Source organism: Vulpes lagopus, chromosome 3 (assembly GCF_018345385.1).
Source record: "Vulpes lagopus strain Blue_001 chromosome 3, ASM1834538v1, whole genome shotgun sequence".
Taxonomy (NCBI): domain Eukaryota; kingdom Metazoa; phylum Chordata; class Mammalia; order Carnivora; family Canidae; genus Vulpes; species Vulpes lagopus.
The window spans coordinates 78,141,462-78,163,646 of NC_054826.1; the positions used below are offsets into that span (position 1 = coordinate 78,141,462).

Consider the following 22,185-nt stretch of genomic DNA (forward strand, 5'->3'; position numbering starts at 1 on the left):
GCACTGTGAGAGCCAGCCAGGCACCCCAACTTTTGCTTGTTCAAAAGTCTTGTTCTTAGTCTGTCCTACTCCTGTCCAATTCTCCTTTCCATTTAAAAAAAAAAAAAAAGTAGATTTTTAAAAAAAAATTTTGGCTACATATGTAGATATTTTCAAAGTTGGGGTATATCTTCTGATTTACAAATATCTTTGCTGCTGACCAAGACTGGGTCATGAGAATGGGCCCCAGATCAGGCTCTGCGCTCAGTAGGGAGTTAGCTTGAGATTCTCTCCATCTGCACCTCCCTCCACTTGTGCACAGACTCTCTCTGACTCTCTCTCTCTCAAAAATAAGTAAATGAATCTCTTAAAAATATATTAATATTTAAGAAGATACATTGTTGTATGCTTCAGATTCCAAAAGTGTAGAAACATATACCGTGAGAAGTCACCTTACACATAGGATGCTATATATTTTCCCTGGTGTATCCTTCCAGAGATATTTTTTATACAAATACTGCATATATTATGTTCTTTGATCATAAAACCTACTTTGAACATGATTTTGTGTCTTACTTTTTTCCCATTTAAATCATAAAGATGTCTCCACAGTTTTATACCCTGTTATTATATCATTTAACCCTTTTTACCCGATTTAACTACCTTTGATGAATCCTTTGTTTTTGCAGTCTTTTGCTATTTTTAAATAATATTACAAATTAGTAAACAGAGGCCTACCTCATTCCACCAGTATGCTAGCATATTTATGGGACAAGTTCCTAGGGGAATTGCTGGGCTTATATTCATTTATATTTTGGTAGATATTGGCAGTCTGCTTGATATATAGAGTGGTGGTTTTGAACCAGGGGCAGTTTTGCTCCAGGAAGACATTTGGCAAAGTCTGAGACACAATTTTTCATGGTTTGGGGCAGGGGCTGTGCTCCTGGTATGTTTGAGAGCTGATTGGGTTATGTGAACTGTTCAGATCCTTTGTTCATTTTCCCATAAGAGTAATCATGCCCTTTGTTCATTATATAAATTTTAAATACCTTTTCTCTGTGTCTGTCGATTTCTGCATAGCAAAAACACTATGAACATTTTTAAAAACAATGTATATAAAGGGAGTTTCTGAGTTTTGGTAGGAAATGTTTTCCCTAGTATCAGTTATTCAAGGAGTCTTCCATCTTTGTGGGGACACTTTATCATTTCATTTTGTGCATTTTGATATTTGATGTATTTGGAATTTATTCTGGTATAAAGTTTAAATACAACTTATTTTTTCCAGTTCACTACCTAATCACACTATGGCTATTTAATAAATAATCCATATTTTTCTACTGATTTTAAGTACTATTATCACATACAAACTTCTCATGTATTTGATTCTAAAAATATTTTTAATGAACTCAATATCTTGGAGATATCTGCACTCCCAATGTTTATTGCAGCATTATTAACAATAGCCAAGATATGGAAACAACCTGTGTCATCTACAGATGAATGGATAAAGAAGATGTGGTGTGTACACACACACACAGACATACACACAATGGAATATTATTCAGCCACAAGAAAGAAGGAAATCCTGCTGTGCAACAGTGTGGATGAACCTGAAGGGTCCATGCTAAGTGCAATAAGCCAGACAAAGAAAGACAAATGATGTGTGGTACCACTTATAAGTGAACTAAAGAAAAAAAGCTGATTTCATGGAAACAATAGAATGGTGGCTCCTAGAGGTTTAGAGGTGGGGAAAGTGGGGAGATGTAGGTCAGAGGGTACAAGATGAATAAGTTCTGAGGATCTTATATATAGCATGATGACTATAGTTAATAATATAGTACTGTATATTTGAAATTGGCTGAGAGTAGATCTTAAGCCTTCTCACCACACATGCACAAAAAATGAGTTAACTGTGAAGTGATGCATGTGTTAATTATCTTGATCTTAGTAATCATTATACAGTGTTATAGCAAATAATCATGTTGTACACTATAATTATATTTTTCATATATTTCAATCAAGTGGGAAAATATAAATAAAATATATTTTAGTATCTAGTAGGATGGCAAGGCTATTCCCTCAGTACTCTTATTTGGATTTTTCCTGCCTATTCTTATTTTTTTAATATAAACTTCAGAATTTGCTTATATGGTTTAAAAAAGTTGTTTTGTTATAATCACATTTTAGTTGTTGACTAAGTAGAATTGATATCTTTTATAATGTTGAATTTCCTCTCTGAGAACATTAAGTGTGTGTGTGTATGTCTTAGGAATATTTTAAAGATCTCTTTATGTAGACTTATTTAGTTTATCTCTATGTTTTATTTCTTTGTTGTTGCACTTGTAAATGGGGTCTGCCATTACATTTTCTAACTGGTTATTTGTATATATGAAAGCTTACTTCTGTATACCAATTTGTACTCAAGTTCTTATTGTTTGATTAATTTTTCAGTTGATTTTCCAATATACAATCACTATCTACAAAGATTAATATTTTTATCTCCTTCTTTCCAAATTATTATACCCTTTCTCTTGTCAGTTTATATTTGCTAGAAATTCCAGAACAATACTAGATAGATGATAAAAAAAAATTGTGGTAGAATACTTTTTCTGAAAGCTTCTTATATTTTAGAACAGATACTTCCTTATTTCCTTTTCTAAACTTGAGGCTAGCTGTTGGTGGATTGATAATGTTATAGATAATTCTTTCATATTGGATATATTCATCACTTAAACTCCTTTTAAAGAGTTTTCATCAATAGAGGGTATACATTTTTTTAAATAATTTTATGTCAGTTTTTTCAAGTGCATTAAGCATCCATGTGTTGGATCTGTTTTCTACTTTCATAATGTTTGTTTTTTTTTTTTAAGATTTTATTTATTTTTTCATGAGAGACACAGAGAGGCAGAGACATAGGCTGAGGGAGAAGCAGGCTCCCCGCAGAGCCTGATGCGGGATTCTACCCCCACACTGGGATCATGCCCTGAGCCAAAGGCAAATGCTCAACTGCTGAGCCACCCAGGTGTCCCAAGTATATAAATTTTTAAATGCCTTTTCAGCATCCATTGATATGATACAATACAATATTTTTCTTCTTAAATCCATTAGAATGAAATATGAGTAGATCTTCCTGTCTTTTACTATCCTTGCATTGCTGCATAAACCTCATATAGCCGAGAACTATTAGTTTTTAATATTCAGTGCTTTTTCTCACAGGTTTATCATGTTCATTCTGATAGCTATGAGACACAAAACCAGCACTATGGAAGAAGCTTAACAAAAGAAACTCTAAAGGATGGTAAGGATTAAAAAACCATACTATTACTGCACAGTTATCAAAATGTTTCTAAAGTAATTTCAATCTTAATTCTTCTTTGTTATAGTGATTCAATCCATAAGTAAACTTAAAAAAACCCTTAAATTGATAAAACCGCATTAATCATAATCCTTGGTTTGTAATCCACCAAAACCATGGATCCATGAATGCTTTCTTTTACATTTAGTTCATTTCTTATTTATTGTTATACATAAAAAAAATAATGGACATCAGTGAACCAGTAATACAGTCCAAGTCCTAAACTAGAGTTGTCTTCAAATCCTAATATGTAAATCATAGTGTATTAAAACTGTATACTGTTACGTAAGAGAACTTTAAAATGTGTATTATTGTATGTAATGTATTTTTTTATTGAAATCTTCCATGTGTCGTTTAACTGTGTATTATAAGTTTCTACAACTACATAATAAATAAATGGCTTTAGAAGCAGTTAAAATAAAGCCTGTTAACATACATGCTTCTAAAATAACCAAGCTATTACAAAAACAATAACACCTTAATAGGTTTCTGGAAATATTATTCTATTAAACGCTTATTCTTAGCTTTGCCTAAGATGGGAAAGAGTTTATGTGTAGTGTAAATAGTTTGAAGAAAAATGTTTATTTTATATATAGAAAACAAACATACACCGTGTGATCTTAACAGTATTTGCCTTGGTTTACTTAACCAACAGCAGGATAATATTCAATTGGCTCTTTATTAAAATATTTTTCAGGCTAATATGAATATATTTTTTTTAAGTAATTTCTGTCCCAGAGTGGAGGAACAAGCTATTTAAGAGCAGAAATCAAATTATATATACCCATAAATTCTCAAATATAATAAAATAAGCATAAATAATCTTAAAAGATTATTAATAATCTGATAGGTTAAAACATGTAAAAATCTCAATTTTGAAGAACATATTCAACCTGGAGTAGTGTTGATCCCCAAAGAGAGCTTAACTTTGTGAAGACTGATTTAATCAACTTTATTAAGAACAAAATGATTTATTATAGTTCATTATTTGATATTTTGGCTGTTGGTAATTTTTTAAAGATTTATTTATTTATTTATTTATTTATTTATTTATTTATCTATGACAGAAAGAGAGAGAGAGAGCGAGGCAGACACACAGGCAGAGGGAAAAGCAGGCTCCATGCCGGGAACCCGATGCGGGACTCGATCCCGGGACTCGATCCCGGGACTCCAGGATCGCGCCCTGGGCCAAAGGCAGGTGCCAAACCGCCCAGCCACCCAGGGATCCCTGTTGATGCTATTACGAGTGGCTGTGATTTGACTCTAGGTTTTAGATTAGCTCTTGAGTATGATTCTAACAAACAAATAACCTTATTAAAAAATCCCTCACACTAACAAATGAAGCAAATCTTATCACATTCCTCAAGAGAATATAAAGAGAACTAAACTACCAATCTTAGTGTAATAATTTTTTAAATCTAAGTAGTTTATTTCACTTTACGTATTTAACTTTACATAAGTGTCATTTTCTAGTAAGAGAGTCCTCCACACTAGAAATTAAGTTTGAGGTCCAAGTTTCTCTGACTAGAATTTTACCTGTTCAGTTAATTGCAAGGGGTGATGGGAAAAAGTTGAAGAATTCTATCTAAAATGAATTCACTTCCCAGGTGATAGCGAGTTCATAATTTCATTATAATCCTAATATTTTCCTATTTATAGGAGTTTCCAGGTTTTTTCATAATGGATTCTGCTTAAGAAAAGATGCTGTTGCTGCCAGTATTCAGAAAGTTGAGAATATTCTGCAGTGGTTTGAAAATCAGAAGCAGCTTAACTTTTATGCAAGTTCATTACTGTTTGTTTATGAAGGTTCATCTCGGCCAACTACTACAAAATCAAATGACAGAACTTTGGTAGAAAAGTTTTTGTCCAAAGGGCAACTGTCAGGCGCAGATGTCCTGGAGTACAATAATAACTTTCATGTGTTAAATTCTACAGAGAATGGGAAAATAGATGCTTCAGTAGGCAAAAGCTTGTCCAAGATGTATGCTCGTCACAGAAAAATGTGTTCAAAAAAGCATCACAGTCAGACTTCATTGGAAGTTGAAAATATAGAGCAAGACAATGGGTGGAAAAGCATGTCACAGGAACATTTAAATGGAAATGTACTTTCCCAACTGGAAAAAGTTTTCTATCATCTTCCCACTGGTTGCCAAGAGATTTCAGAAGCAGAAGTGCGAATGATAGATTTTGCTCATGTGTTCCCTAGCAACACAATAGATGAGGGATATGTTTATGGGCTGAAGCATTTAATTACTGTGCTGCAAAGTATTTTAGACAATTGAATCCTTTGCTGCAGTCTTTTAAGGGATGGGGCAATCATAAGAGCAGCAGTCGATATCTCTGCACTTGTAAAGCTATGTAAAAAATTTGTATTGTGAGTCTACATTTTGTCTTTATACTTTTGGTAGAAGGGTTATCTTTTTTATAATCTTACTCAGGAAAACTAATTATTTGTTCATTAGAAAACTATGAAGAATAAAGAAACTTAGGAATGTTAAGCAGGGAATGTGGTGGTACATGGCTTAAACATCTGTTTGGCTCAAGCAAAATGCAAACCATTATTCAGTCATTAAGAGTTTATTTAGCTTTCTGTAGCCAATTTGTCATGAAATCTCTATCCACCCAACCTTGACAATGAGCCATATCTAAACTCATTAAATTATTTGAAGACTTTAAAAAATCTAGAGAGCACAGGTTGATGTCCTTAGTGTTACTATGTATGAAGTTATTAAAACTGGAGAAAATTCTACTTCAGAACAGTTAAGTACTGTTTAGGTTTTATATTAAAAGTTCAGACCAGCATATCAAAAGGTGCTTCTTAATAAAGCAATTCAGAATCATTGTATTCCAAAAGCAGATTTTCTCTTTAATTTCCATTTATATGCCTATTTCAATATATTATACTTCACAAGAAAGATAATTCAACAACAACAACAAAAATCTTGAAATTAGTCACTAATAATTATTCTTGCCAAGGTTAGGAGAAAAGAGAAGTTATTTGCCAGGAACATAATATTTTTCTTTTAAAATTGGAATATATATTTACTACATTGTGAAAGGTGTTGTAAACCATATAAATACCGTTTCCTCTAACTGCAGCTTCAAAACATAGATGATTGAAGCTTTGTCTTATTTCTCCTTTAAATAGCTATTGAGAATTTTCTCTTTTAAAATTCATGTCCCCATTTGGTTCAGCACTAGTATAAATATATGTTGTGCTAAAAAGAATTCTCAGAATTCTAATAAGTAGTGAAGGACACCATCCAGTATTGTGTTACCAAAAATATTATGTGTAAATTAGTGCATCACTATGAATTTGGTGCATATCTAAATCCATGCTTCTATTTCACTCTTACTCAAAATGGTTTTATATCCTATTCCAGAGAGAGATTATGATTTACTTTTGTAATAGGTGGCGGAGATGCCATTTTTCCTGGAAAAATTAGATATTTTAAGTATTATATGTGTTTCACATATATCACCATTTTAAAAAATAACTATTATTTGAAAACATTTAAAACTTTGAAATTAAATTTACAAATATGTTAGATATTTATGAAAGCATTACTTGCACTTTGATTCACTAATAACCCTGCTAAGTAGTTAAGAGTTTTGTCATATTCCTGGAAAATGTTTTAGATTTGTGGGCTGTTGGACTTTTGCCCTCTCTTTTTCCCCTAGAATTACAAATTCAAGTTTTAATTCTAAGCAGCTTTTTTTTGGTATGGAGGAAAGTATCACAATTTTTTAATATTTATCTCACTTTCCCAACCTCTCTAAGTGTACTTTGCAAATACCTGAGCACAAACAGAAGTACCAAATGCTCTGTGAATTCTATGCTTAGAAAGTCTATTAAACCCGAATTACTTTAAAATTCATATACATTTTGTTATAGCAAAATTTGTTTTAAATTTTTTACTTAGGGTCAGTATAAGTATTTTTCATAGAGACTTCATATTTTTCTCTACTGTCTAAATGAGTATTGGCTGTAGCTTTTTTTGTGAGGATGAATTTCAAGTCCTAGTAAATAGTAAAAAAATTTTTAATTTTACTTTTTTTCTCCTACAGTATAGACTTTTGTTGTTGTTGTTGTTACTTGGACAGTAGTTCAATAAGTCTTAAGCTCAGATAATTAACAGTTTTGAGTCTTAACAAGAGGCTTTTTTTGTATGGGATGGTATCAGCCTATATACAGTGAATTTAATAAATTTAAGTATTACCAGACTTTTTGCACATTTTAGCTCAATAAAGTGTGAATCAGCTATTCCAGATTTTCTTTATCCATATTTGGAAATACAGTTTTGTGAAAATCAGTGTCTTACCTTTTTGATACAGTAGATCATCTTTTGTTTTACTAAAACAAGAAGCGCTTTTATCTTTTGTTTTTCAGGGAAGAGATTAACATTTAATTCTGTTTACATTTTTTTTATCACTGTTATCCAATACCCATTTTCTGTTACTTTATTAGTAAACCTTACATGTCACAGAGTAAGTATTTACGTAATCTACATGTGAATATTTTACTATCTAGCCCAGTTATTTAACATTATGCTGAAATTTACCACTGTGGGGAAGAATGATCACTATTTACCAAGCATATTTAAACATGTACATGTTCAAGAAATAAGCATAATAAGGATATAGTTTGAGTTAATAGGATTATCATAGTTTTTTTCCCCCCTAGGAAACATAAATAATGATTTTAGTGTATTTCTTATGGAATGCACTCATGAAAAGGACTTTTAAAAAATTGTGGATAGTGAATAATACATTTCTCTAATAAAAATTTAAATTGGATAATAGTTTTATAATGAAGTATTTACACTAATTGATATTTTAATATGGGTGGGAAGTTGCATAGGTTGAAATAAATTAAAAATTGATAAGTGCTAAATATTTTATCTAAATAGTTTTGCAAGAAACAGTTGTGAAAATGTGTATATTAAAATGGCTCTAACATGGAGCTTGGTATTTTCAACTCCGTATCCATTATTCTTTGTTTAATGTGTCTGGAACGATCTTACTATGCCTCTTACACTACAATTTCCTATTGTGGGGCTTAAGGTTATGTTCAACTGAATAAGAACTTTTTTTTTTACTTTGAGTGTAACCTACTATTTTATGATTTCCAAGACAATGTTCTTCATACTATCTCTATAATGTCAGTATATTAAATTCCTAATATAACTTAAGAAAAAGGAATTTTTAGAGATATTTCAGTTGCAATTTTTATTTTCATGCAACTGAAGACATTTGTTTCTAGGATTTGGAATATTGTAGAAAATACAGGATGAAAGAAAATGGAATGAAACAATTTTATTTGTGAAATTGCAAAAATTTTGTCCACTTTTTAAAACATTGTCATCATTTTAGTACTCTTTTAGCAGTTAGGCATTTGTTAATTTAAAACTTGATTTGCTCTTAAAATTGTTTACAGTGCTTTGTAATAATCTTCCTATCCAGTGCCTTTAATCTTGATTTGATGTTTGTAGCCTCAGTTATCCTTCCACTACATCCTGTAATATTTTTTATAGTTTCTTTAAAAAAAATGTCAATTTGATCATGTAAAGAGGTAGCAATTGTCTATCAGTGCTTTGGGAAGACAAGTAGAGTTGCCTATGGAGGCCGGGCTTTACTTAATTCATTCAAAAATACTTAGTGGATGTCTACTGAATAAAGCATTTTCGGCCCCTGAATATACAGTTGTGAACCAATCAGGCAAAGCCCTAACCATTTTCTGCATTCTGTCTAGATGAGGTGGGTTTGGGGACCTAATTAAAATAGAGATACAGAAAAATATGCATTTAACAATAATAAAGTTAACTGGCATTTGAATTTGTGTACAGATAAGGTAATGAGCTGAGACAAAGTAACTGACAATATATTAGGTTAAAAATAATATTTTGCAGCATTATAACCTCTATTTGACTCCTGAGTTCAGGTAGCAATTATAGATAGGATAAAAAGGCCTTAATTTTTCACTTTCTTGCCGGTAAAGGTACGTTTATTTTTAGGCTGCCCATTTAGAGTAGTGTTTTAACAGAACATTACTGTGAAAAACATTCCATTACATATTCACAAGCAAATTACTGCACATTTTTAAAATTTGTGTTTTACAAGTAGTACAAATACTTTAGGCCTCAGTCTCATCTTCAAATTACTGATATTTTAAATTTGGCAATGAAAATGAAATTACTTTTTTACTTATAGAGTGAAGTATTGTTATTTAAAATGCTTGTTAATATTTTAGGAAGGTTGGAGTCTCCATTTTTTTTTTTTGATGTTTAAATTCTTGTTACTTATGTTGATAGTGTCTAATAAGAGGAAATAGCATTCATGTGATTAAATAAATTAGGAAATACTTTGAAAACTTTTAGTTGTTAAACTTTGTCATCATGGGGTTAAATTTTGGCCTGGTGTTCACTTACAATACATGTTAACAAGTTTAATTATGAAGTGAAATAGTTTCAAGTATGATGTGTAATGCACCTGCATATAAATGAAATTGGTGTGCACAAAGACACTTTACTATAAGGAGCTGTACTGGAAGATTTATGAAAGCATGTGAAATTGCACCTAAAATTGTATTAGTGACTATGCTAAATTTATTGTACTTGATGAATGAATGTATTTAGTGTAGTCAAAGTTACTTTGGCTTAAATGTCTAAATAATGTCTTTCTTTTTTTAAATGTGTTTGTAATTTGTAGTATTGATGGGGGTATTCTTGGACTGCAGGGGTTATTGTCAATGTGTGATTTGTGTTTTTATTTTATAGAATCATCTAATGTGATATACTGATTTTTATAAGTGATATTTAGATAATTCTAATAACTGTATATTTGACAACCTATTAAAATGTTTTGCATTTGATCTTTTCTTCATTAATTATAATTTGCTAACAAACTTCATGGTAATTTAAAAATAACTTAATCGTTCAACAAATATTTACGTGCATGTTATATACTAAAAACTACAGGAATCATTAGGGATTCAAAGATGATTAAGACAAGCTGTTAATGGAAAAAAAGCATATGCATTACAAATGAAAAAATATGTAAACTTTTTGCCTAAATATTTTTCTATCAGATATACCAAAATCTTTGGAATCAACCTTATAGGAGAAGTGGACTATAGCAGAAACAAAAATGACTTGTCTGTGAAAATACGTAATTGTAAACTTCAGAAGGGGTAAGATAGTTTTGCTTGTATTTGAAGTTTGATGAATCAGCTACTTAATTAGTGACCTAAGTATTTTCATTCATTAAATAAAAAGAGAGGATACTATCAAATACCCTATATTAGGCACCATATTTGGTTTGGGAGATTTTTAAAAGCTGCATAAGATTTTCAGTACATGTTCTCAAAATATGTACTGTCTGGTAGAAAAAAACTATGTAACTATGGGATAAAATATTGGGACTATGACTGATTCTTAATCCAGCAGAGCTGTGAAAGAGTGGAGTCAGTTCTGATAAAATGCAAGAGGAAGAAGAGGGATTCATAGTCTCATTGCAGCTGTGATTCAAGGCTCCAGAAGGCTGTGTAGCATTCCTCTTTTATGCCTGCTAGTGTGAACAGTGGGAAGGAGCAATACTATGTATGTGATGTAGTTTTTTAAGATTGGCTGCCTAGCTGCTGAGACTAACAGAGAATCCTATTGTCATAGTCCCCTAGTTATAGCTCAGTGTAAGAACTAAATAAAAGCTGAAGTGAAGTAAGTGAAAATAATCACTTAAGGATTTCATTAAAAATGCAGATTCTGATTCAGTAGGACTAGACAGGGTCTGTGATGCTGCTGGCCCATGTACCACTCTTTAGTAGAAAGATTTTCCAAAAGTTCTTTGGGTATAGAGTGTGCAGTGGAACTTGGATTACATTGATTCAAGCAACCAGAGCTATTTGAAAGCCAGGGAGAGTGCTTAGAAAGAATGTGAGAAAATATAGCCAGCAGTGGCTCAAGTTAATACTATCCATTCTTGAATGGAAGAAATCTTCATCAGCTATGTCGGGCCATTAAACTTTCCCCCTACAGGTCTTAAGGGTCCTGCAATAACAGACCAATTTTGTTCTGTTATTAGTGCTGTTAGCTTTTTGTGTGTGTGAATGGACAACTGAACAGTCTGCATATGCCTGTTAATTACGTTGTACTTGCTTTAGGCAGAATTGATACGGAAGACCTGGTTTGGATACTCTGAAATGTTTTGAGTCAAATCTATATGTTTCTAAAAGAAGTTAGGAAGGTCTTTTTTCTTTTTTAAAAAATATTGATTTATTTATTTTAGAGAGAGGGTGAGTGCCAGGAACAGAGGCAGATGGAGAGGGAGAGAGAATCTTAGCAGTGGAGCCCAACGTGGGACCTGTCTCACAATCCTGAGATCAACCGACTGCGCCACCCAGGTGTCCCAGGAGGATCTTTAAAATTGTTATTTATTAAACTAATGTATGACAAAGTGCTTTGGGATGGACACAAAAAAGATGGTGAATGTGGAAGCATCATGTAGACACTTGTTAATCTATGGAAGAATAAACAATATCACCTCATACACTTCGAGGATCATAAGCTTAAGGTAAATAGGCTTAATTTATAGCTTATAGGGCTTGGATCCAGGTCAAAGAATATCTTGAGAATTTGTAAAGAAACCATAACTTTTATTTTTTATTTATTTTTTTTTTTATTTATGATAGTCACAGAGAGAGAGAGAGAGGCAGAGACACAGGCAGAGGGAGAAACAGGCTCCATGCACCGGAAGCCTGACGTGGGATTCGATCCCGGGTCTCCAGGATCGCGCCCTGGGCCAAAGGCAGGCGCCAAACCGCTGCGCCACCCAGGGATCCCGAAACCATAACTTTTAGTTCTCAGTCTTAACTTCCATTTGCCACTCCCTATTATGGTCAACTCTAACCCATCCAGGTTATGCCAGAGGCAGAGAGAACAATCTCAGTAAGGGGCTAGCCTGACCACTCTGTTAGCATTTATTGCTGCATAACACCCTAAAATGTAAGTGTCTTAACAACTCTCCTTTTTTATTTGTAGGGATTTGCAAGTCAGTTGGGTGATTCTGCTGATCTTGGCTAGACTTATTCATGTTTCTACAATCAGCTGGCAGGTCAGCTCAGTTGGGGGCTGGGTTGTGAGCCAGTCCAGGATGACTGGGATGACATGTCTCACATCCTTTCAGCAAGCTAGCCCCAGCATTTTATTTTGGTGGTAGTGGTCCAAGAGAAGACCCTGAAACATGGAAACACGTTACAAGCTTGTTTGAGATAAGTTTGCCACGATTACCAAATCCAGAGTTAGTATGGGCAGGAATTGAATCTTGGTTTGTCATAGTTTATGTTTTCATCAGGCAGCAATGTTAGATTAAGTGGACAATGTGGGCATTAATTCTGTTGATCAGAACAGAGGCAGCAGGATAAGCAGCATGTGCAAATTTTAAAATCTCACTTGTTTTCCCTTTTTAAAAAAATGTCACCCAGGTTTCCTTTTTTTAAAGAGTTTATTTATTTATTCATGAGAGACACAGAAGGAGAGGCAGAGATATAGGCAGAGGGAGAAGCAGGCTCCCTGCAAGAGGCCCGATGTGGGACTCAATCTCAAAATCCCAGGATTACGACTTGAGGCAAAAACAGACGCTCAACCACTGAACCACCCAGGCGCCCCCTTCACCCCATCCATTACCTCCCTAGATAGGACCATCTGGGCAGTCTCACAGTGTCGCCATCTTCAATTTGTAGTAATATGTTATTTGGAGAATGGTTTGGTATTTTAAGCAATATTTTTTCCCAAGTTCTTATTTAAATTCCAGTAATTAACATACAGTATATTAGTTTCAGGTGGAGAATTCAGTGATTTACTTGGTGCTCATCACAGCAAGTGCTCTCCTTAATTTCCATTGCCTGTTTAACCCCTCCTCCAGTCCATCTCACTTCCAGTAACTATTGGTGTGCTCTCTGTAGTTAGGAGAGTGTTTTGTGGTTTGCCTCTTTCCGCCTCCGTTCATTTGTTAAATTCTGCATATGGGGGCACCTGGGTGGCTCAGTCAATTAAGCGTCTTGCCTCCAACTGAGGTCATGATCCCAGGGTCCTGGGATTGAGCCCTGAGTCAGGCACCCTGCTCAGTGGAGTCTGCTTCTCCCTCCCCCTTTGCCCATCCCACTACTCGTGCACTCGTGTAACTCTCCTCAAATAAATACAGTCTTAAAATAAATTCCACATTTGGAATGTTTGAATTTGTCTTTCTCTGAGAGACTTATTTTGCTTCGCATAATAGTCTAGCTCCAGCCTTGTCATTGCAAACAGCAAGATTTCATTTTTAATGGCTAATATTCCATTGTACATATGCCATATAGTATCCTAAGCAATCCTGTCTTAATGGGCTTCCTTGGCAATGACTTGAATGTTAATTGATTTTCTTTCAAATGTATGTAAACTGTTATGTTCCTACAACAAAGATTATGCAAAAACCATGTACTTTCTATTACATACTGTAGTTACAGTTCTCCAGTTGATGTTAAAACTTTTTTTTAAAGATTTATTTATTTATTTTTATTTATGAGAGAGAGAGAGAGAGAGAAAGAGGCAGAGACACAGGAGGAGGAGAAGCAGGCTCCATGCCGGGAGCCCGACGTGGGACTTGATCCCAGGACTCCAGGATCGCACCCTGGGCCAAAGGCAGGCGCCAAACTGCTGAGCCACCCAGGGATCCCCTAAAACTTTTTTTTAATTGAACTAGTACTTCTGGTTCAGTTTTTAGGTGCAAGAGCTACTTAATTCTAAAATAATATTTGAACTTGAATGTGCTGTTTATTGTCAGTTTAGCTAGATTTTAGTTTTCCTAAGTCATTTTCTCCCTACTATTTTTTTCTATTGTTAGTATATAATATACCAGTGAGGGTGAAAATTCTTAGGAAGAATGTTTATGTCATAATTTCTCTTTTCTATACATTTCCCATTCATTGGGGATATAGTTTTTACCCTTTTAATATGTTCTGAATATATTTCTTGGGGAAAATAAAATTAACAAGTCTTTTAAGACCAACAACATCTCTCTACTTAATTTATCCAAAGCAGTGAGGGATTTTATCCCTAATTTCCAGTTTCTAGATTTATGGCAATTCTGTATAACCTAAGTAGGGTGATTGAATCAGACTTTTTGCTCGGTAACTACACAAATATATGTTATGTAGCTTTTCCTGACTGTTTAATCTTTATTTTTTCTTTATAGCTTTTGTAGAGACCTTGCTTTTACAAAAGGGCTTGACTATTTGACTCTTAGAAATATGATATTCGGAACATCTAAGTGGCTAAGTGCTGAGCAGCTGCCTTTGGCTCAGGTCATGATCCTGGAGTGCCAGGATCCAGTCCCACATCGGGCTCCCTGCATGGAGCCTGCTTCTCCCTCTGCCTGTGTCTCTGCCTCTCTGTGTCTCTTATGAATAAATAAATAAAATCTTTAAAAAAAGGAAATATGATATTCATATACTTTTAAGCCATAAATAGCAAATAACATATTAGGAGCTTCCAAATAACAAAGCTACAAATAACTTCAGGTGTCACATGTTCTTAAATTGTTTATAGTAATCCACACAAGGATGGATTATATTTTCAGAAGATATTAAAGTAAGTGGTGACTTTTTTCTTCTACCTAAACAACTTTAGGACAAGAGGTTATAGGTGTTCTGTAGCCACTTCCAGAATCATTGTTATTCCTGCTTCCTTCCTTAAACATAACAAAGCAGAAACAAACTCTTGTGAAGTACCCCCTCTCTCCTTATTGCACCATCTACTCACAGCCTTCCCCTGATGTCAAATGCAATACTTGGCTCACAATCATACTCCCTGTGGATTTTTTTTTAAGATTTTATTTATTTATTCATGAGAGACATAGAGAGAGGGGGCAGGGGAGAGAGGCAGAGACACAGGCAGAGGGAGAAGCAGGCTCCATGCAGGGAGCCTGATGTGGGATTTGATCCTGGGACTCCAGGATCCCACCCTGGGCAGAAGGCAGGCGCTAAACCACTGAGCCACCCAGTGATCCCCCGCTGTGGATTTTTTAAAGGTGATTTCCATGTATACACGCTCAAACTTGTGGCTGGAATCTGAAGTAAGAATGGTGTTATTGGAGACCCTCCCTTAATCTATGGAGTATGATGCTAATCCCTGAGTGGTTAGCATCAAGATTGTATTGCAGTATCTTACTGTGTGTTTCTGTTTAGAGAAACTTAGTGTGCCTGGGTGGCTCAATCAATTAAGCATCTGCCTTCAGCTCAGGTCATGATCCCAGCCTCCTGGGGCTGAGTCCCACATTGGGCTTCCTGCTCAGCGGGAAGTCTACTCCCTCTGCCCTTCCCTCCTGCTCATGATCTCTCTCTCTATCTCAAATAAATAAATAAAATCTTAAAAAAAATAAAACTTAGTTTCATTAACATTGAAATCATGGCCAACGGTGACATAACTCATTCCTGAATAAATGCATGTATTTTCTTTGTCAGACATATCACAGCCTTCTTCTCTTAAGTATACTAAATAGCAGTTCAGCACTCCTCAGGGGCCATTTAAACAGTGATATTACCAAAAAAAGACAAAAATACAAAAACAGCACAAAATAAAATAAATACAAGAAGATACTTAATAATATGAGAACTGAAGAAGGCACAGCACTGCCTTGTTAACTTGGGCTGGAAATGTGTGCATCTGGAAACTCAAATTTTTTGCTATTCTGTGCATGTCCACAAATGATTGCAAAAATGACATGAATATTGATTTGAGGCTACAGTAAATTTTGGTAAGTAGGTGAATTCACAAACATAGAATCCATAAATAATTAGGCTCAACTATATGTGTGTGTGTATATACACATATACATATATATATATACATATATATGTATATGTGTATATATATGTATATACACAGTGAGAGTGTTTATATCAGTCACTGCACTAAGTAATTTAAATATAACCATTTACTACTTAATCCTTTTAGTTTGGGGTCTAAGCACAGATTGGTTAGAACCATTTTTCCCACATCCTGTAAGAAGTTGAATATACTTCTCCAGGGCTTATGCTCAGTAGGAACTAGCCCGAAGTGTGTATTACTCCAAGTATTTTATCTTGTTTGTCTCTACAACTGCTCTTTCTGCTCCATACAAAGCCAGGTATGGGCCTCAGCACTTTTTTCTTGATTTTCTTTCAAACTACTCACACAAGACATTTGTATAGCAGGCTAAGGAAGGCTGGGGAATTGAAAACTTGGTTACATTGCAATAACACAAACAATAGTTTGTGGGTACGATAGTTACTATATCAGAGTCTATTAAAAAATGCTATATATGTACTTTGGATCTTAAACTTAACAGCACTGGTCAAAGCTTTTAGTCTTTGTTTTTTTTCCTTCTTTCCTAGCAGTATACAATACAATACAAGGACAGAGATTTAGTTTAACTGAAATAAATTATAGTAACCACTATGGTAAGCACAATTGGCCGTGACAGTTTTAGTACCATTTTCCCCCTTTATGTTGCTGATGTCAAACTCATTTAATCCTCACAAAGTCTTTATAAGAAAAAACTTATTTCAAATTTAGAGATTAGGAAAAGGCCTACAGACTTGTCAAAGTTCAAATTTTATTACAAGAAGTTCAACCTAGATCTAAGAGGCCAAGGTGCTTAACTACCACACCAGATTTGCTTACTTCTCAATTCTCTAAGTTCCCTGGTAAGGGATGTCTGGATTAGTAAGAATATGCTATGTCATGTACTAACTTGTAGGGAAAAAACAGCTACAATCAAATGCTGAAAATGTTATCCAAATTAAAAATGTGGGTTTATGAAATCTTACTCTTCAATGGAGATACTTTGCATGTTAAAGATATTACAAAGCCAGGGACAACTGGCTGGCTCAGTAAGAGGAGCATGCAACTCTTGATCACAGGGTCCTAAGTTTGAGCCCCAGGTTGGGTATAGAGATTACTAAAAAAATAATAATAAGTATAATTTAAAAAGAAATAAAGAGGGGAGCCAGGGCATTGCAGTTGTTTAAGTGACTGACTCTTGGTTTTGGTTCAGGTTGTGAGATTGAGCCCCATGTCAGCTCTGTGCTCAGCACAGAGTCTACTTAAGACTTTCTCTCCCTCTGCTACCTCCCCCACTGCCCAGCACTCATGCACACTCTCTAAAATAAAAATAAAAAAATTTTTAAATCTATAAATAAATAAAGAAGTTAAAAGGCCATAACTAAACATTGGGTAGTTTCTCTTTAGTGTACAACATAGCTAGGAACAGAGATTTTAAATATTTAAATATACTGGTTAGTTGTTTGCAGCATTATGATGGTTTTCTGATGTTACTAGGCAATTTTGAAAGGATGCTGATTAAAGGAGTTAAAAGTACCATGGTGGAAGCATGTTCACATTATATAAATGAATTTAAAATTTTAACTTGCTGTAAGCAGAGAGCTTTCTCATGAATATATACACAAAGTATATGAATGCTATCAAGATATACCATGTATGGAAAGTTTTATCTTGCCTTTTATCCTTTTACGGTTTTATTGAGGTAACTCAAGACTTGTTAGTAAATTTGAGATTTAAATTTGTGAGCCATCACTACAATCCAGTTTTAGAATTTTCCATCACCCCCAAAATGTTCCTCAAGCCCATTTGCGCTTTTTTCACTGTTTTTAATAGGCCCAAGGAAGGAACACACACACACACACCCCTACTTGAATTAAAAAGAAAAATCGCCTAGTACCACCTAGTGGTGTTTATGTAGACAGCAAGTAGATATTGGAGTTTTAGAAATCCTCAGATTTGAGTTGAGATTCCTTCAGTGGGATCACTACATCAACTACAAATATTTGTGGTTTATAGTTGAAACTCAGATAAAAAAAAATATGCACAGTCTTATCTAAAATCCTTCCTAGATAAATTTTTTAAAGTTAAAATTTAAAAACTAATGATATCTTTTCTTCAAATGAGTTTAGTTGGGGCCCTAATATGTTTAGCTAGTAAATGCTTAACAGCTTTGTTTGAGACAAAGATATAGGGAACCAAGATCTTTTTTTTTTTTTAAGATTTTATTTATTTATTCATTCATGAGAGATACACACACACAGAGAGAGAGAGAGAGAGAGAGAGAGAGAGAGGCAGGCAAAGACACAGGCAGGGAGAGAAGGAGGCTCCAAGCAGGGAGTCCGATGCGGGACTTGATTCCGGGAGTCCAGGATCACACCCTGGGCCGAAGGCAGATGCTCAACTGCCCACCCAGGCACCCCACCCCCACCCTTTTTTTTAAATGTATAATTGTGGTTAATGTTATTTGTAAAGTATCAGTCAAAAAAATAAAAAATAAAGTATCACTCAGCCAGATGACATGGACACAGGATTCAAATATGGCAATGAAGGAATAAACTTTGTCCAGAGGAAAAAAAATACCATATATGAATGTTCCAAAAGTAATCCTTTTAGGGAAATCAAGAAAGCAGAGATAGGTAGGAAATGGAAGTGTCAAGAGAATGAATCTGCAATAGATGAAGCATCATTGTGTTTAGATCCAACAGCCAGAGGCACTGACGTGAGACCTGTTTTTCATAGGGTCTGCTCTGACTCTCTCTGGCTCCCCTCTACCTGCAACTTACATGGTGCTGAGCACTGAGATTTTGCCTCTACATCCTTCTTTTGTAATTTTTTTTATTTAAATTCAATTTGCCAACATATAGTATAACACCCGGTGCTCATCCCCTCAAGTGCCCTCCTTAGTGCCCGGCACCCAGTCATCACATATCCCCACTCTCCTCCTCTTCTGTAACCCTTTGTTTCCCAGAGTTGGGAGTCTCTCATGGTTGTCTTCCTCTCTAATTTTTCCCCACTCAAGTTTCCCTCCTTTCCCTTATAGTCCCTTTTACTATTTCTTATATTATGAATATAAGTGAAACCATATGATGATTGTCCTTCTCCAGTGGACTTACTTCACTGGAACCAGGATCCTAACTCACTTACTCCCTGACCTGATAAAATTAACTTTATAAAGAAAAGGCTTTTAGAGAAAGAGCCTTTTGTGTAGAGAAATACACAAAAAGAGAAAGAGTGTTTAAATTTAGCCATTTTAAAATTAATTGATTTTTCCTTTTGATTTTATTTTTCTCTTGAGTATGCATTATAATTTTAAAAACTAATAAGCTCTGTTTTCAAAGGTGGACATCAAATTTTCAACACAGTGCAAAAATGCCTAACAAAGCCTCTGAAAGACAGTAATTTTCCATAACTATTCCCTTTACTGATTCTTCCTTATTGGTGGCAGTAACTGCGTCACTCATGAGTTAAGACTGAAAGCAGTGGTTAACTAGGGGACACCCACCTCAGCCTCTCATTATGAATCCTTGCTGGGGGGCTCCACCTGTTACCTGGTTTCATGGGAGCTCAATGTCCCAAGATTAATTAAATAATGATCAACAGTGTTATTATAGTTAAATGTACATATTTCTGATAGTATTACTAGAAATAGTGCTTTATTATAAAAAATTATTCAGGATAACAATAGTTTTGGCAAAGAGCTATGTAATTAGAAATGTCAAATTGAACAATAATAAATACCTAATTTGGATTCCAATTTTGGCTCTGATTTTTTACTTCCATATGATCTTGGGCAAGTCACTTGACATCCTTGTCCTGAATTTGTTTCTCAACTGTAAAATGGGGATAATAAAAATATCTTATAGGGTTATAATGGGAATTAACTGAATATGTGTCTACCATTTTTGAGCTCTAAATATAAGGCATTGCTACTATTATTGTATTGGTTGTATTATTTTCTTAGAGTGGTGTACCTTAATCTGTGGCTGGGGAAATCTGATCACACTCGTACAGGTGTAAATGGAAAATAAAATCCAGCATAGGAGAGGTGGGGCGCAGGTGCTGTCCTTGGTTCTGAAACCACCATCATTTTCCTGGGTAAGACTGTTTTGAAACCTCAGGACCCTGATGATTCTTTTATTTATTTTTACTTAAAAAAATATTTATTTAAATTCCATTTATTTAACATATACTGTATTACTATTTACTGGGGTAGAATTTAATTATTCATTAGTTGCAAATGACACTGCAAGTGTTCATTACATTAAGTGCCCTCCTTAATGCCCATCACCCAATTACCTTCCCCCACACACACTTCCCCTCCAGCAACCCTCAGTTTGTTTCCTAGAGTTCAGTGTCTCTTATGGTTTACTTCGCTCTCTTTTCATTTTATTTTATTTTTCCTTCCTTTTCTCTATGTTCATCTGTTTTGTTTCTTAAATTCTACATATGAGTGAAATCGTGTATTTGTCTTTCTCTGATGGACTTATTTCACATAGCATAATACCCTCTAGTTCCATGCATGTCATTGAAAATGGCAAGATTTCATTCTTTTTGATGGCTGAGTAATATATATCTCACATCTTCTTTATCCATTCATCTGTCAATGGACAGCTGGGCTCCTTCCACAGTTTGGCTATTGTGGACGTTGCTACTATAAATATTGGAGTGCAGATGCCCCTTCAGATCACAATGTTTGTATATTCTTTAGGAAAATACCTAGTAGTGCAGTTGGTGGATTCTAGGGTAGCTCTATTTTTTTTTTTTTAGGGTAGCTCTATTTTTAACTGAAGAATCTCCTTACTATTTTCCAGAGTGGCTGTACTAGTTTGCATTCCCATCAACAAAGAATAGAGTTCTCATTTCTCTGCATCCTCACCCACATCTGTTGTTTCCTGACTTGTTAATTGTAGGCATTCTGACTGGTGTGAGATAGTATCCCATTGCAGTTTTGATGTGTATTTCTCTGATGACAAGAAATGTGGAACATTTTTTCATGTGTCTGTTGGCCATGTGTATGTCTTCTTTGTAGAAATATCTCTTCATGTCTTCTGCCCATTTCTTGACTGGATTACTTGTTTTGGGGGGGGTTGAGCTTGAGAAGTTCTTTATAGATTGTAGATACTAGCCCTTCATCTGATAAGACATTTGCAAGTATCTTCTCCCATTCTGTAGGTTGTCTTTTTGGTTTTGTCGACTGTTTGCCTTGCTGGGCAAAAGCTTTTTATCTTGATGAAATCCCAATGGCTCTTTTACTTTTGTTTCCCTTGCCTTTGGAGACACAGCTAGCAAGAAGTTGCTGCAGCCTAAGTCAAGAAGGTTGCTGCCTGTGTTCCCCTTCTAGGATTTGGATGGATTCCTGTCTCACATTTAGGTCTTTCATCCATTTCGAGTTTATCTTTGTGTATGATGTAAGAAAGTGGCCCAGTTTCATTCTTCTGTGTGTGGCTGTCCAATTTTCCCAACAGCATTTTTGAAGAGACTGCTTTTTTTCCATTGGATATTCTTTCCCACTTAGTCGAAGATTAGTTGATCATAGAGAGAAGAGTCCATTTCTGGGTTCTCTGTTCTGTTCCATTGGTCCATGTGTCTGTTTTGTGCCAGCACCATACTGTCTCAACAATCACAGCTTTGTAATGCAGCTTGAAGTAGGCATTATGATAACTCTGGCTTTGGTTTTCTTTTTCAACATTCCTCTGGTGATTTGGGGTCTTTTCTGGTTCCATACAAATCTTAGGATTATTTGTTCCAACTCTGAAAAAATTCCAGGGTATTCTGATAGGGATTGCATTGAATGTGTAGATTGCTTTGAGTAGCATAGATGTTTTAACAATATTTCTTCAAATCCATAAGCATGGGATATATTTCCATTTAGCTTTGTGTCTTCCTCAATTTCTTTTATGTGTTCTATAGTTTAAGAGATCCTCTGCCTCTTTAATTAGGTTTATTCCTAGGTATCTTATGATTTCTGGTGCAATTCTAAATGGGATCAGTTTCTGA

General features: G+C 34.7%; 1 protein-coding gene across 2 annotated transcripts in view; it reads left to right on the forward strand.

Annotated features, from left to right (window-relative positions):
• IPMK (inositol polyphosphate multikinase) overlaps window positions 1-10,238 on the forward strand; it is a 61,498-nt gene extending 51,260 nt beyond the window's left edge. For both annotated transcript variants that reach the window (XM_041750250.1, XM_041750251.1), the window contains exons 5-6: window positions 3,196-3,277; window positions 4,994-10,238. In XM_041750250.1, coding sequence (XP_041606184.1) covers window positions 3,196-3,277; window positions 4,994-5,616 — 705 coding nt within the window. In that variant the 3' untranslated portion in view covers window positions 5,617-10,238. The remainder of the gene's footprint in view (window positions 1-3,195; window positions 3,278-4,993) is intronic.
• The last annotated feature ends 11,947 nt before the right edge of the window (window positions 10,239-22,185 follow it).